Source organism: Tasmannia lanceolata, unplaced genomic scaffold, assembly GCF_043159265.1.
Source record: "Tasmannia lanceolata isolate RefF3 unplaced genomic scaffold, GAP_Taslan_0.1 ptg000011l, whole genome shotgun sequence".
Taxonomy (NCBI): Eukaryota; Viridiplantae; Streptophyta; class Magnoliopsida; order Canellales; family Winteraceae; genus Tasmannia; species Tasmannia lanceolata.
This window is the reverse complement of record NW_027518688.1, coordinates 16,597,078-16,614,048: the sequence shown is the minus strand read 5'-3', so window position 1 is coordinate 16,614,048 and position 16,971 is coordinate 16,597,078. Positions and strand designations below refer to the sequence as shown.

Below are 16,971 nucleotides of genomic sequence, written 5' to 3'. Positions count from 1 at the left end.
GAAGTTCCGCAGCCTCCATCTTCTCCGTCTCCCCGAAAACCCTAACCCTAACCTCTCTCTCAGCCCATCATCTTCCTCACCCTAACCCCCTCCTTCTTCCAGCACTCGAACCCTAACCCCCTCTTTCGCCCAGCACTCCGAACCTAACCCCATCTTTCTCTCTGACTCTCCTATTGCTTTCCGTACTCGTTCCCATTCTATTGCTCACCCACTTTCTAATTTCGCTTCTTATGATTGTCTAACTCTCCCTTTCAAAAGCTTCGTCTTGTCTATGTCTTCTGCTGTGTTACCACAGTCTTTGGATGAGGCTCTCCTCCACCCAGGCTGGCGAGCTTCAATGGACATTGAAATGGGCGCTCTTTAGTCCAGCAGTATGTGGGATCTTGTCTCTCTACCTGCCGGCGCACGACCAGTTGGCTGCCGATGGGTATTCTCCGTTAAGTATCTTCCTGATGGCATGGTTGATCGACTGAAGGCACGTCTGGTGGCGAAGGGTTACACTCAGACATTCGGTGTAGACTACCATGAGACATTTTCTCCAGTTGCGAAGATACCTTCTGTCTGTGTTCTACTCTCCCTCGCCGTTAATAATGGTTGGCCTCTTCACCAGCTCGATGTGAAAATCGCCTTTCTGCATGGCGACCTCCTTGAAGAAGTGTATATGGAGCAACCGCGAGGTTATGTTGCTCAGGGGGAGTTGTCCTCATCTGTCTGTCGACTCAGAAAAGTGATTTATGGGTTAAAGCAGTCACCACATGCTTGGTTTGGTAGATTTAGTGAGGCAGTTATGAGGTTTGGTCTCAAACAGTGTGCTGTAGATCACTCAGTATTCAGCTATCAGTCCTCAGCAGGGTGCATTATGTTGATTGTATACGTCGATGACATCATTATTATAGGCAGTGACTCAGGGGGAATTCAAAAATTGAAAGACTTCTTACAAAAAGAATTTGCAACAAAGGACTTGGGACGTCTCAAATACTTTCTTGGGATAGAAGTTGCGTACTCCTCTCGTGGTTTATCTCTATCTCAGAGGAAGTATGTTCTTGATTTGCTAGAAGAGACATGAAATCTTGGTGTGAAACCAGTAGCTGCACCCATGGATCCAAATGTGAAACTGGTTCCAGAAGAGGGTGATTTGTTGAAAGATCCTGGTAGATATAGAAGACTTGTGGGCAAGCTTATATACCTTACTGTTACTCGTCCTGATATATCCTATGCCGTTGGGGTAGTTAGCCAGTACATGATCTCTCCTCGCACATCTCATTGGAACACAGTGGTTCAAATTCTCAAGTATTTGAAGGGTGCTCCAGGGAAAGGATTACTATTCAAACGGCATGGTCATACACGGATTGAGGGGTTCTCAGATGCTGATTGGGCTGGATCTCCTGCTGATAGGAGATCGACTACCGGGTCTTGTACCTTTGTTGGAGGTAACCTGGTTTCATGGAGAAGTAAGAAACAGGATGTCATTGCGAAATCAAGTGCAGAAGTAGAATATAGAGCCATGGCGCATACTACGACTGAGATTATTTAGTTGAGGTCACTCTTAACTGAGATTGGTATTGGATTTCCCTCTCCTTCACAGTTATATTGTGATAACAGGGCAGCCATCTATACTGCGACAAATTCTGTTTTTCATGAGAAAACTAAACATATCGAAGTCGACCGTCATTTCATTCGTCAGAGGATTCAGAAATGGGAGATATGCGTTGTATTCACTCGTTCTGTAGAACAGTTGGCAGATATGTTCACAAAATCATTGAATAAATCTAAGCTTAGCGATATATGTAACAAGCTAGGAATGTATGATTTATACATTCCAGCTTGAGGGGGAGTGTTAGAATAAGTCTATAAGTCTATGGGAAGTTTGGTCATTGTACTTCTCTTTTTTATTATTATTAATAATGAGTGAGGGGGAGATGCCCAACTCACTTTCTCTTTTCTCTCTAATCTCTCTTGCAACAAAAATGATCCACGTAGAAGAACCCAACTAGAGCCATGATTAGAGCCGGGTAGATTCCTTTCACCTTCTCCATGAAATTTTTCTAAAGGATTCATTTAGCCGACCCCAACTAGTTTGGGACAAAGGCTTTGTTGAGTTGAGTTGAGCGGAGTTCAGATTATTATTAATTTCTCATGCTTTTGTTACATCTAATTGATAGGTCTTACATTATCTTTTAGTTCTTTTAATTGGTTGCATGCCTAGGCCTAGTTTCGGACTAATCTTTATATTTTTGATTCATCTAACGAATCCTTATCGCTTTGATTGATTAGTATAAAGTTTAGTTCATGCTTAATTACAATCTTTACACTTATTTATGCTATTTAAGGCTCATTATTGCTGCTGCCCATAGATTAATTAGGCGTTAATTCAGCCCTAGGTTAGTTGTTAAGTGTTCTTTTAGTCTTCCGTGTAAGCCCTAAACTGCCCTAAAGTCTTAATCCCATTCGGAGTGTGGGATTTTCCCTAAATTAGGTATTGTTCTGCATCATTTGCTCTATATTTTATTGCTTGCTACTTTGTCTGTTCCTTTTGTTCATCGTAATAGTTACTCTATTGAGCTATCATAATTCAAAATGGTGATCATGAACTAACCAATTTCTAACATGTTGAAACTTTCAGCTTTCTGGGGTTGTTGCAGTCGAGGTCACTGGAGGACCCACCATTGACTTTGTTCCAGGTAGAAAGGTATTGTAACATGGTATGTTATTGGGAAATAGCTGTTCAATATATTATTGCTCATTAATATCAATTGTTGTCTTGCTGTCAGGATTCACTGGCTTCTCCCAAAGAAGGACGGCTTCCTGATGCAAAACAAGGTTTCTTGATACCTTATTCAAATTTATTGACACCTTTTAATGAATGAAAAATGAAATTCTCCATTTGTTAGATTCTACTTCGTACGTGAATGATGTTTTGTATTCCATATTTACTTGGAACCCTCAGAGTACCCTAACCGTATTTACTTGGAACCTCGGAGTTTAAATCAGTAAGCTTAAAATGCACACACATACATACAAATGTACGTACATACATACATGATGTGTGGATGTATGGTGCGCATACATAAAGGGAACATGACATACACACACCAGCTTCCTATATGTAGTGGCACATCATGTTGGAACTTCACACAACATTTTCAAATTTTGAGTTCTTTCTCAGGATATTAGTAGGAAAATGTCATGGAAAATTAAATTAGTAAATAAAGGGAATCCAAAAAATGAACAAATATAAATATAATAAAAAATCTATTGAAAACTATGATTTGTGGACATGGACACGAGTGTCGTGTGCCGACATGGACACAAAGTGTCGGACACGGCAAACCCCCAAACTTTAGAAACGGGGACACGGCTAAAATAGAAAGTATATGTAATCATGATTTGTGGATATGGATTTGTGTATCTAGTTTCGACATGGATTCAAGTTGTTCAATAAAAAAACAGAATGTCACACTTGAAACGGGACAAAAACATGTCCACACACTCACATTAAGTCTAACACTTCCAGCAATACAACTAAAAGTGTCCAAAGGAGTGTCGGCAATAAATTCAAAGTGTCGGCCAAATCATAGATTGAAAATATGAGGAAATTTTGAAAACCTCATTTTTTGATATATTGGGAGGAAATACAAGAAGAATTGAAGCCTACAATCTCCCCCCCCCCCCCCCCCCCCCCGCCCCACCACCATGTAATATATATATATATACACACACACACACACACACACACACACATATGTATATACACATAATCTATGATTTAGCCCACTTTGAATTTATTGTTGACACACGTGTCGACACTCCTTTCAACGCTTTTAAATGTACTGCTAGAAGTGTCGGACTTAATGTGGTCGTGTCGACACATTTTTGTACCTTGTCAAATGTGACACCGTATTTTATTATTGAATATTGTGTTTACCTCCTTTATCATTAACTCTTCTTTTATTATAAACTTTTCTTTTAGCTCTTCTGCAACTAATATTTGATGTTATATCCCCTCCCTAAATCTAAAACCCTAAACAAACTCTTATTCCAATATTATATTCATGGTATCATACTGGTCTCCCTTTCTCGCTGTATATTGGAGACAGTAGGGAACTAGATTAAATCGGTGAATGCGTTATTTGATGATCTCATGTTTGTTTTAGATTATAGTTGGTTAATCCTAATATTATTAATTTGTTTAATGAATACCGTATTTATATTGTTGCAAATTATAATAATAATCAGCAATTTTATATGTATGTACTTGAATGGGCGTGCCACCATTTTTATATTTTTAGGGGTTACCATGTCAGACACCCCGTACCCACGTCGAAACTCAACACACAAATCCGTGTCCCCAAATCATGATTATATATACTTTTTATTTGAGCAGTGTCCCTGATTCTAAAATTTGGGGATTTTCCGTGTCCAACACTCCATATTCGTGTCGATACACGACACTCGAGTCCGTGTCCATACATCATAGCCCATAATACATGTATGTATAGCTCTATACTCTGTTTCTACGTCATATCTATCAATAATCCAACATCTATTGCTCCATGAAATTAAATTACTTCCAAAAAAAGTTATTAGTTCTTGTGATAAAAAACATTTTTCATTCCCTTGATGCATCTTAAAAGTCTGTTTACTGCTTCCATGTATAAAGTCTTATGCCCATATATCTGTTGACACCCTTGATTTACTACAAAAGCATCTTAGGTCAGATGCATAATGTCTATGTTATTCCCGCCATGTTTATCATGTGAACTTTAATGGCAGACCCTTTTTTGCTCGCAAAATTTGTTCTGTTTTACTGCTACAGAGATCTGTTACAATTTTTTCTCTTGCATTCATTAAGTAAACAAGGCATATTTTTCCGCAAGTTGTTGTTCCTTACTCCTTTTCCATACACCTCAATCATGGAATATCTGGTTGGTTCTAAACCTTTCATTTCACATATGGAGTTGGATGTTTCCTTTATTATTGCATTTTAGTCAGGCTGCTCCTGGCATTGTTATGTAATTGAGATGTCACAGTATTTGATCTATCACGATGGATCATTGCTTGCCCAAGTAGTGGTCTTTGACTTCTTTTTTTGATGACATAGGGTATCCCCACCCCATTTTAGGGTGGGACTAATCCCTATGGATGCACGCAATCGCCCGTCTTTGATTTTTTTTGAACCCATCATATTTTAACAGTGCATAAAAGTTATCAAACAAGGTCCATGGCATTGATGGCACATGCTTTTCCTATATGTTGCTCTCTTGATATTATTGTATAGATACCTCCTTACTTCCTCGTCTTTATTATGAATGTGCTTTCCAACTTCACTTAATGCTCTGTGATATATTCCAATTCAAGATTCAAATATGGATGAATGACACCTCACACCTGGGCGAAAAGCTCTGCATGTTTAAATCACTCACCAAAGTTTCTCTTATTTGAAACTGTTCAACTCGACCATTTTAACTATATATGTTGGTTGTAGGTTCAAAGCATCTGAGGGACATTTTCTATCGAATGGGTTTATGCGACAAGGACATTGTGGCATTGTCTGGTGCACACACACTGGTAATATAGAAATAGTGAGATACACGTCTGTGAACTAAATACATACATACACAGTTACACACACATATCACATACAAGGAAGTGGTATTCAACCTGTAAATTTAGGCTTTTTCCACCATGTGGGTTTTGTCATTTGATTTTCTTTTACTTTTCTACATAAAGGACAAACTGGCATGGGTGTAATGCCCAATTTGAAGGGTTTCTAACCATGGTTTTAAAGTTTCAGCAAAATTGACACAAAACAACCGGAATATTTTGTCTTTGTGCCCCACCAAAATGCATATCGAAATTGAATTGCATACTGAAACCAAAGCCGTGCTTGTATCAATGGTACACTATATCAATATGTATTACATAATAATATTTATAATGTTATATGAAATGCATATGAAATGTGGTGTATGAATTATGAATGAATATTGATATGAATTACATGTGAAATGTGCTCGATGTTGTTAAACCATTATGGGTACTTTTTTTCTTCTTATGTGATGTTTTTGAGTGTGTATCTGTGCTTATTCTAGCACTTATTGACGTTTCATCTATTGTGTGCATCATTTGCATATATTTTCATACCTTTTCACGATCTTATAGGATTTTGACTGAAATTTCCATCCAAAACGAACATATTTCTATTTCTGTCACGACGAAATATATACAAAAATCAAAACCTGAAACATTTGTCTATACTAGCCCCCTATATATGTATATAGGCTACTGATATTTGCACTATCATGTTTTGATAATGAGAAGAAATCACCTTGCCTTTTCTATTTTAATTAGCTGGTAAGAGCTTTTTGGTAATAGAAATAACTTTTGATTCTGGTTAAATGATAAAAGACATGGTGATTTTGACTCATTATCAAAACATGCCAGTGGGAATATCAGTAGCCTATGTTTATTGTTGTATCATGATGTAAGCACTCATTTATTAATTACATAATTTTTTGAAGGGCAACCTCTCATCTCAATGCCCTATGCATGGGGTCATCTCCACTAGAGCGAAGCCTCACCTCACATTTGTATGTTGTATATGACTTTGCTGTTGTAGGGAAGGGCACATCCACAGAGGTCAGACTTTGACGGCCCTTGGACCAAGGACCCCCTGAAATTTGACAACTCCTACTTTGTGTAAGAGTAATAATAAATTAATGGAAAATGATATCGTGGCCGAAAATAAGACCGATGGGAGAGCCCGACAATGAGAATGTGCCATGTGTGCAGAAAAATCTACTTTTTTGTTGATTTTCCTAAACCTAAGCGCTTGCTTGCATCACTTGTGATGTTGTGGCGAGAACCCATTTGTTCGGTCCCCTGCTCGGTCTTGCTAACATTACTCTAAATTAATCGTTTTCCATGTCAGTGGCATCTTTGGTGTTAATCTCTTGACCTTTTATACTTGAGTTAATCGAATAAGGGACCCGAGTAAATTTCGCTGTAAATATTGTATCAGGGAATTGTTGAAAGGGGATACAGAGGGGCTATTGAAACTTCCTACAGACAAGGCTTTATTAGAAGATACAAAGTTTCGACATTATGTTGAGCTGTATGCAAAGGTAATGCTTTTTCTTTCAACCTCCACCATGTAAGTACAGTAATCTTACATAAACCAAAAGACCCATGATTTCCTATAACCATGGAATGTCTGATCTCCAAATTCGGAACCAAAGTGTGAATTACATTCATATATATAGGAAATTCAAAACTTTTTTCATTCCATAAAACTGCAAAAATAAAATGTATGTTTTGTTTCTTGGATTTACCTGTTGCCTTTCGGCCTGGTTTGGTGTGATGAACTTGACATATTATAATTTTTGTTTGGAGAGGTGAATGTGTACCAACTAGAGAGATCTCAGTACTTTCCCATGCATCTTCTCTGCTAACCCAGATCTTCTCTGCAAACCCAGATAGTCAATTAAAACCAAGTAGAGAGATCTCAGTAATTTCCCAAGTATCTTCTTTGCTAACCCAGATAGATAATTAATGCATTTACTGACCTAAAAGTGTTGCTATGGTTTCCATTTTTGTTACTTCAATTACTCAGCTTCCTATATAGATGAAAACTTGGAGAGAACAGAACTGAGTTTCTTCTTATATTCCCCCTCAAAGTCTTGCTAATTTAGCCACGTCAAAGAAAAACCAGAGTAGAATATTGAACTGCAGTCGATTATCCTTATTTACAATGCGGAGATGTAAATACTTTATCTCGATCACAGTACTCCCTCGTTTTCTCGAGTTTCAGTAAAAAAAATTTGTTTCTTACCAGGAAAAAATCATTTCTATATTTGACTAATTTTTTCTCCTCCTTTCTGTATTTATCTTGATCACAATACTCCCTCGTTTTCTCGAGTTTCAGTAAAAAAAATTTGTTTCTTACCTGTAAAAAATTCATTTCTATATTTGACTATTTTTTTCCCTCCTTTCAACTTTGGCAGGATGAGGATGCATTTTTCAGAGACTATGCAGAATCACACAAGAAACTTTCAGAATTGGGCTTTACTCCTCCTTCATGTCCAGCCCCTAAGACCCGCATCACATTGGCACAAAGTTGCGTAGGACTAGCTGTTGCAGCTGCTGTAGTGATCCTAAGTTACTTATTTGAGGTTAGAAGGAATTGAAACAGAGCTGTTTGTGTCTGTAATCCTGATTTGGACCTTGTTGGATTGAGGGGGGGTGGGCACAGGGTTTGGCTCATGTTGGAAATCTACCAGTTGAACTTCTCTGCTTTGTTTCTTAGTAAAAAATGCCCAGTGGTATAAAAGCAACAGTTGAACTTCTCACATAGTCCCTTCAAATACTCTCTCCTCTCCTCTGTTTCTAAGAAATTAGATGGACACACCGCCCAAAAAGAAATTTCTTGACTGACTTATTTTCAAATAAACTTCTCTGCCTTAAAAACAAATGTGGTATTACCTTAAATGGGTTCATTTAATAAGGAACCCATATAAAGTATTTAATAAGAGAACAGGAGGGAAGTGATAAATCGACCCCCATATATCTTAAATTGACCCCCTCTGTGTCTATCTCTCTCCTCACATAGGGGGTCCGACTTATCAGTGCCCTATTAAGAGAGCAGCCATGTATAGAAATTAAAAACTATTATTGACAACATTTTAATTTCAGGCTGAGAAATTTAATCGTAGCTTTCAGTCTCATGTATAGAAATTATTAAATTGGAGCAAAAACCAGAAGTGCAGACAAGTGTTTCATTTAATGAGAACCCCATTTAATTACTATGCATGATACTGAAAAGCAACGATTTAATTTCAAAGTGTTTAAGGAAAACCCTTTGCAAAGAGTGTGGTTAGAGAAATTTAATCGTAGCTTTCAGTCTCATGTATAGAAATTATTAAATTGGAGCAAAAACCAGAAGTGCAGACAAGTGTTTCATTTAATGAGAACCCCATTTAATTACTATGCATGATACTGAAAAGCAACGATTTAATTTCAAAGTGTTTAAGGAAAACCCTTTGCAAAGAGTGTGGTTACAAAAACCTTAACAAACTCTCTCAACCAAAACCTTAATAAACTAACTGCTATCTAGTTTTCTTAAAGTGGGTCAATGAAAAATCACAATCAACAGCCGAACCAACAAAAGTAGTTTTTCCTTTTTAACACTTCTCGGTGTCATTCAAACACTTCTTGGTGGTTTTTCCTTAAACACTTCTCGGTGGTGTGAATAGAATTGAGAGAGGAGCAATTACAACAGAAGAATAAAAATTGGATGATAACACTTCCCAGAAGAATAATAGTAGTTTTTCCCTTAACACTTCTCAGTGACATTGAATGACTAACAATAATACCTTCTCAGCTACATTGAATGACTAACAATAACTAACAATAAATTGAGAGGAAATCTGCAAAGCAATACAACAGAAATAAAAATTAAACTTGGCCAAAAAAAGGAAGGGTAGTGTTATTTTGAAAGGCACTGAAAAGGACAGACAGGAGTGAAGAAAAATAAAGGAGTTAAGGAGAACAAGTTCATCTCCAAACCCCACCATCCCTAATCTATAAAGTTACTTAGATAAGAAAGTCAGAAACAATATAAGAAAGAATGAGTTCAAGCTCTGGGGCTCAAAGAGAGTGTCATATCCTGAAAGGCCTTGAGCCTCTTTTGGTGTATCTTCCCATGGCAAATTCCAGGATTATTACTTGTTGTTTCCATAGTTTTCGTGTCACAAAACGGAGCGAGAACTGCGGCCATGATCGCTTCCTCGAATTCATTACTGTCTGGCAACAAATCCAGCCACTTATTATCAATTTTCTCGAGAGAAAGAGATCTTCTTCTGGTCTTATTCTCCGATGGCTCGATACCTGAAATGGGTTCATGTGATTTCTCTGTTTTATGCTCTGTGAATAGGCCGCGGGTAATGTTACCAGACCTAGTCCTCTTAAGGGTACTGATTGGATCATGAAATTGGGCTATGCGTGGGTCTTTTACTAACTTTGAAATGAATGGGGGAGCATTGTAGTTGAGAGAGTTTTGGGGCTGAACAGTCCATTTTGTGCCTTTGTGTAATGGAGGAGGAAGTGCTTTTTTATCTACTTGAACCCCTCTATTTATTTTGTTTACATCAAAGTTCTCATCTGCAAAATCACCATGGAAATTTGATGGGTTTGTGGTTGATGGAATGGAGGAAGCTTTGTTGTAAGGCTGAGGAGCTTGACAGAGGGAGGACGAAGCGCCCGAAAATGCATCGAAAAGCTGGCTATGTTTGAATCTATCTTGCTTGTTATCTAAATCATCTATCAATTTTGATGAGTTTGTGATAGATGGAATGTGATCTTTACATGGCTGTGGTTGCCAAATGGAGGAAGAACCCAAGAACGCATCGAAGAGCTGACTCTGTTTCAATCGATCTTGAGAATTATTCATCAATTCGGACTCAAGGTCTCGGAGCATTTCTTGTGCTCTTTCAAAGGCTTTGAGATGGGAATCTACGCCTCTTGGGCCATCTGCCATTGCCGGTCTTACTTGTCTTAGAGTTTCTTTGGCCTCGGCGATTCTCCCTTGTTTCATCAAGCAGATGCCCAAATTGCACATCTTGTTATTGTCTGGTGCAATCACAAGGGCCTTTCGGTAAGCTGATTCTGCTTCAGTGTAGTTCTGCTGCTGCATTAGTGCCCAACCCAAATTACCCTGCAACATCCATAAATGATTAAATAACACCAAAACTCCAAGGGCTTTGCCTTGCGACAGGGTATTGGAGCTATTGCCTTGCGACAGGGTTCTGGGTTCAAAACCCAACAACTCCTTGATATTAAAAATTCATGTGTACAGCCCAACCCAAAAAGGGTCACACGTGAGGGGAGTATTATAAGTATAAATGAGTAAATAACACCAACTCTAGCACAACTCAAGCTTTTGGAGTAATTGTTTGTTTCCATGTGTTCAAAACCCAACAACTCCTTGATATTAAAAAGGGTTTTGCCAATGTGTGCAAGGGCACCCCCGTTAAGGTGCAGTGGAAATGATTTTTTACAATCATTTTACACATTGTTTGATAAAAATTCTCATATTCTTTTTTTTTTTAATGGGTAAAATTCTCATATTCTGTGAATTTATTATCAAAAGATGTGTAAAATACCATTTCCAATGCACCTTAACGGTAAGGGCTTTGCCAACTTTAGCAAGGGCACCCCCGTTAAGGTGCATTGGAAATGATATTTTACAATCATTTTACACATTGTTTGATAAAAATTCTCATATTCTTTTTTTTATGGGTAAAATTATCATATTCTGTGAATTTATTATGAAAAGATGTGTAAAATACCATTTCCAATGCACCTTAACAGTAAGGGCAACCCCGTTAGCAAAACCCATTAAAAATCCGCTGATTAAATAACACGAACTCTAACAGCTTAAGCTTTTAAAGTAATAAATTATTTCACAGTTATTATCAAATCAGACCCTCCTCCTCATTTTGGAATCACCCATGAAAAATCTTGGGGGAACAACCAAAGGGTACAAAAAAAAAGGACTAATTACCAGTAATCGAGTTGCCTCTTGCTCAACGGAGACCTGAAATTTCCTCCCTTGAGATCGAGCTGTCTTCGTGCGCTTTCCATTGAAAGCCATCCCTTTTTGGATCAAATTCAACTTGTGCTTCAATAGCGCAATTTGATCATCTAATCTCCCACATCTCTGCACAAAATTTTACTCATTCTCATTCCTTAGTTTCTAGGCCAAACAGCAACTCAGATATGAACAAATTAAACAAAAATTGGGAACAAAAAAAAAAGTACCTTATAAAGATCCAGAAGAATATTATCCAAAGACTCTTGGGCTTGATCCGAACACCGGCTTCTCAACGATTTAATCGCTTCAATGGCTTCTTCGGCCCGATTTTGTTGCTTCATTACAATGGCCATGTCTTTAAGAGCACTATCGACTCGATCTCCGGCATTAATGGCAGCCCAAAACAGAGCTATTGCCTTTTCTGGGTCCTTATCCACCAACTACCCATAGAAAATAAGCCAAAAGATAAATGAAAAAACCCCATAAAAAATCAAAATATCCTATCTTATTCTTCTAACCCCAAAAAAAAAAAAAAAAAAACCCAGAAACTTACCTGAACCTGTTTTGCCCTAACATAGGGAGAATCTCCAATAGGGACCTTATGGGCGACATGAAAGGACTCTGGTCCGGTTTTTAAGAGCGGCTTAATCGGAGAACATGGAGCAGATTTTGAAGGCCTGATTCCAATGGGAGCATTCCATAGATCCTGCATCATCTTTTGTTCTTATGATTTTAGTGCTAAAATTGTAAAGAAGATGTAGATCTATGGAATAAGAGACAAATTTAGGAATTTAAGCTGTGGAGGAATTAGAGAAGAGAGAAGAGAGAAGAGAGAAGAGAGAGAGTGTGAAGTAAAGGTTTCTTCTTTGAGATGAAGCCCCTGCTGTTAATATCGAAGGGAATTTTGAAGCATTCGACCGTTGGAGAGTTACCGTTCGAAAATCTAGCCGTTGTCTTCTGCTTTGTTTTTTTCGAAAAAAAAAAAATGTTTAGTCGATATGTACCAATGCCCTTTGGTTTTCCGTAATTGACAATTTTGCCCAGTCATTTGAAAATTGTACCAAATAAAAGATGGGACATTGCCCTGTATGTGCTGGGAAATGATATATTTGCCCCCCCTACTTCCCCTGGCCACCCCTTGCTGTGTAAAATGATGACTTATTATTATACGGACATGTTATCAGCACTACTGAACTTTGATGAGGGCACTCCTCACTTTATTAAAAGTACATAGGATGATCCAAACCGTCCATTAGATGGGCCACAGCCTAAATAGGATGTGCCCCAAAAATCATTTCCATAGGTTGATCCTAACCTCCGATCTGAATGTTAGAGGGTTGATCCTATTTAGAGGGTTAGGATCAACCTATGGAAATGATTTTTGGGGCACATCCTATTTAGACTGTGGCCCACCTAATAGACGGTTTGCATCATCCTATGGTGCGGGCCATATCGTACTTTTAATAAAGTGAGGAGTGCTCCCGTCAAAATATAGTAGTGTTGATAACATTTCCCTTATTATATTGTGCAAGGCTGTGGCCCATCTAATGGACGGTTTGGATCATCCTATGGTGCGGGCCATACCGTACTTTTAATAAAGTGAGGAGTGCCCTAGTCAAAATATAGTAGTGTTGATAACATTTCCCTTATTATATTGTGCAAGTCAGTAGAGTACAGGTTTTTCTTTTCCAAAAGTGCTGTACGGGTTACACCATAGGATGATCCGAACCGTTCATTTAATGGGCCAACACATAAATATGTTGTGCCCCAAAAATCATTTCCATAGGGTGATCCTAGCCCTCCAATCAATAGAGAAACTGCATATGAAAACCTCTATTGATTGGAGGGGTGAGATCATCCGGTGGAAATGATTTTTGGGTACAAATCCTATGGCATGGCCCAAGTTTTGGAAAAATACTAGACTAGACGGTCTTACACCATATAAAAACTCAGAAATGATATATACACCCATTTTCTTTCCTGGGCCACCCCGTCTAGTCAATGTAATAGGATTTATGGCTACACAATTGAGCGTAGTTCTAGATTAGGCGTACAACTACTCTGGGTTGCCTGGGGAAGAAAAGGGGGCAAATATATTACTTCTCTATTTGATATCTATTTATCATGAGTGGGACCCATCACAATGAATGGCCTACAAGCTCTACACGGTAAAAAATGGAGCATATATGGGCAGTGATATATACACTACAAGAGGGTGCCCCAGGGAAGAAAAGGAGGTGAATATATCATTTCCCTACTCATGGGGTTCGATATGCCAATATATCGAGAATCGTTGAGATAATTCGGTATCAGAGGGGATCCGATATGACCAATAGATCAGACCTCGAACTTTGTGACAATGTATTACAGAGGTGGGGGTTGGGGCTAGGGTTTGACTTGAACCCGAAGAGACAGATGAACAATATTTTTTAGTTTTTTGTTCTACTAACTAAATAAAAAACTTAATGGTAAAAATATAATTATAAAGTTAACCGTAAATGGAATTCAATGAAAATTAGTCTAGGGATGTTTTGGAAAAAAAAATTCAAAATCTTCTGTTTAGATAATATATGATTTTTATTGATTATTTGGAAATTATATTACTATTTAGAGACTTATTACAAAAGGGAAATGAGGTCAACACAACCATATTTTGATATTTTCACAAACCATCTTGTCTTTTAGTATTTAAAGAGCTGTCAAAAGCTTAATACATTTCCCAAAAGGCTCTCAGTAGCCAATTAAAGAAGAAAAGACAGCTGGGTTTGCGCAAATATCAAAATATGGTTGTGCTGATAACATTTCTCTTAGGCTCTGTTCACTTGCCTTCTCGAGAAATGAGAGGAAAGGAAAGTACCCAAAATTTTCTCGCGATTCTTACTTTCCGCCGTTCGCTGCATTTCCCTTGAAAATCGAAATACCGATGTGGAAAAGTAAGAAAATGATGTGGAAAATGGATTTTCCCTCTAAATCACGATTTTCCTTTCTCGTGAAATTTTGCAAAAACAGTGGGAAAAAGAACGCACGGGAAAATCTTTCTTTTTTCTCATCGCTTGTCTCTCTCCTCTCGAAACCCTCATTCGACGAAACCCTCGACGAACCCGCCGGCAACATCATCTTCTCCGGCGAGCTCCACCTCCGGCGAACACTACAAAGGTTAGTGCCCTTCTTCATGACTCTCATTTGCTATTTTTTTTCGCCCAAACTCGCCATTCCCTCTCGGTTTTTCATTTTATTCGAGATTTTTTCTTTATTTTTGGTGGTAAAACGTTGGTAGGGTTCAGATTTCTCCTCCCTCTCCCTCATTTTTTCATTTTTTTTACTGAATCTCTGCATTCCTTCTTCGTTTTTCATTTTTTGTGGGATTTTGGCCTTTTTTCTTACAACTATCCTCGACAAGTTCTGATATGCACTAATATTTTTTTTCATGGAAATATCAGTGTTAGTTGTTGAGAAAGCTTTTATTTAGGTTTTTTAGGGTTCAGATCCCTTTTCTTCCCTGTTTTAGGGTTCGGATCTGGAGAACCCCCTCTCCCTCGGTTCTACAGTTGTTATTGGTGTATGGCTGTTTTGGGTATGGATGTGTTGGTGGTTGTTAGTGTATTTGGGTTTTAGGGTTCGGATTTGGTTGTTATGGCTGATTTTGGGGGCATTTTGTTTGCAATGGCTTGTCTAAAGCTTTTATTTGGGTATTAGGGTTCAGATCCCCTTTCTTCTCTTTTCTCTTCATTTTTATGCTATTTTTTTGTCTGCAATGGCTTCATACAGATTTTTTTTTCTTTTTTTGCAATGGTTTTTATGGCTGATTTTGGGGGATTTCTGTTTGCAATGGCAATATTATATAATTCTGTCGGTGGTTGTTGGTGTATGGATGTTTTAAGTATGGATGTGTTGGTGGTTGTGAGTGGATGTTTGTGCTTTGGTTGTTGATGATGGTTTAGATGTTTTTGTGGTTCTGGATGGATGTTGGTGCTTTGGTGGTTGATGGGTGTTTGGTGGTTTAGTGGTTCTGGGCGGTTGTCGGTGCTTTGTGGATGATGTTGTTTGGTGTTACGGTGGTTGTGGTTGCAAGTCGGTGCTTTGGTGGTTGGTGGTGGCTATAGGAGTTTTGTTTCAATGGTTGTGACTGTGGTTATGGTGTCTTTGCCGGTTGTCTTCTTATACTAAATTTTGTTTTTTTAGTATTTCGTAAGGTTACCATCATGCCCCGTCAACTAGTAGATAGGCGGATATTGATCCTTCGAGCTGCAACTATAGTAATCTCTGCGACAGCTGCAGTTACGCTTAAGGTTCGACTATACCTAGAGCAGAATATTACAAGAGCACCTTACGAAAGCGGGTACCTAACCCGTAGGACCTTTGTTAGACGTATCACGAACGCAGATGACCATTGTATTGCTCTTCTTCGTATGGATGTTCGGTGCTTCCGCACCTTCGTGGCCCTTTTCAGAAACACTACTTTGCTGGAAGACACAATTCATTGCACTGTTGAGGAACAAGTTATGATTTTCTTAAGTGTGATTTCACACAACGAAAGGAATCGTACTGTTAAGGCAACCACAAGAAAGTCTGGGGCAACTGTTTCAAAGTATTTTAATAAGGTTCTCGATGCTGTTCTCATTCTGCAATACATGTTCATAGTACGTCCATCAAGGGAGACACCACGTGCAATCCTTGATAATCTTAATTTCATGCCGTATTTTAAGGTACATTTACGATAGCTACGTATTTCGACTGTAGTTTGTTAGTAATTGAGGCATGTTCACAGTGATGGTTGACATCTGGATGTCCATATTATAGGATTGTCTCGGTGCAATTGACGGGACGCACATTCCTGCAAAAGTATCTCAGGATATTCAGAAAAGATATATTTGTCGTAAGCACTTCCCATCCCAAAATGTGTTAACCTGTTGCGACTTTGACCTAAAGTTTACGTACGTCCTTTGTGGGTGGGAGGGGTCGGCATCGGACTCACGGGTGTTAGCATCTGCCATATCAAAGCAGAACAGGATTTCTATTTTGCCAGGTAATAGTTACCTTATTATTATGTTTGTACATATGCAGTTCCCGTAGTACATAGCTAATTTGAGTATAATCCTTTCTTTGATTGTAGGAAAGTTTTACCTTGGTGATGCCGGGTATCCGTGCCTGTCCCATTTTATAACTCCAATCTGAGGTATTGGTTACCATCTCAATCAGATTAGAGGGCGCAGACCAAGAAAACCCGAGGAGTTGTATAACCAAAGGCATTCTTCGGCAAGGAATGTAATCGAGCGAACTTTTGGTGTCCTGAAGAAGCGATTCGGCATATTAAATTCAACACCCATGTACTCATATGACAAGCAGATCAACATAGTGTTGGCATGTTGCTGCGTCCACAA

The 16,971-nt window shown here is 38.4% G+C and overlaps 2 protein-coding genes across 2 annotated transcripts in view; one reads left to right on the top strand and one right to left on the bottom strand.

Moving 5' to 3' along the window:
• Positions 1-8,346, top strand: part of LOC143886496 (L-ascorbate peroxidase 3-like) — a 30,243-nt gene extending 21,897 nt beyond the window's left edge. The window contains exons 4-9 of the mRNA XM_077390486.1: positions 2,624-2,689; positions 2,772-2,820; positions 5,486-5,568; positions 6,620-6,699; positions 7,022-7,124; positions 8,004-8,346. Coding sequence (XP_077246601.1) covers positions 2,624-2,689; positions 2,772-2,820; positions 5,486-5,568; positions 6,620-6,699; positions 7,022-7,124; positions 8,004-8,186 — 564 coding nt within the window. The 3' untranslated portion in view covers positions 8,187-8,346. The remainder of the gene's footprint in view (positions 1-2,623; positions 2,690-2,771; positions 2,821-5,485; positions 5,569-6,619; positions 6,700-7,021; positions 7,125-8,003) is intronic.
• A 962-nt stretch (positions 8,347-9,308) lies between these two features.
• Positions 9,309-12,419, bottom strand: LOC143886183 (Tetratricopeptide repeat (TPR)-like superfamily protein). Its single transcript, XM_077390136.1, has 4 exons — positions 12,144-12,419; positions 11,818-12,030; positions 11,561-11,716; positions 9,309-10,711 (listed from the first exon to the last, which is right to left on the bottom strand). The coding sequence occupies exons 1-4, from the start codon at positions 12,303-12,305 to the stop codon at positions 9,632-9,634; spliced, it is 1,611 nt and encodes a 536-aa protein (XP_077246251.1). The 5' UTR covers positions 12,306-12,419; the 3' UTR covers positions 9,309-9,631.
• Positions 12,420-16,971: the final 4,552 nt, after the last annotated feature.

What these genes read in the sequence shown, in the direction of transcription:
- LOC143886183 (XM_077390136.1), bottom strand. Translation starts at nt 12,305, where the DNA reads ATGATGCAGGATCTATGGAATGCTCCCATTGGAATCAGGCCTTCAAAA. An exon ending in TTAGGGCAAAACAGGTTCAG is followed by an intron (nt 12,031 to 12,143) that starts GTAAGTTTCTGG and finishes TTCTATGGGTAG; the next exon opens with TTGGTGGATAAGGACCCAGA. An exon ending in TTCTTCTGGATCTTTATAAG is followed by an intron (nt 11,717 to 11,817) that starts GTACTTTTTTTT and finishes AATTTTGTGCAG; the next exon opens with AGATGTGGGAGATTAGATGA.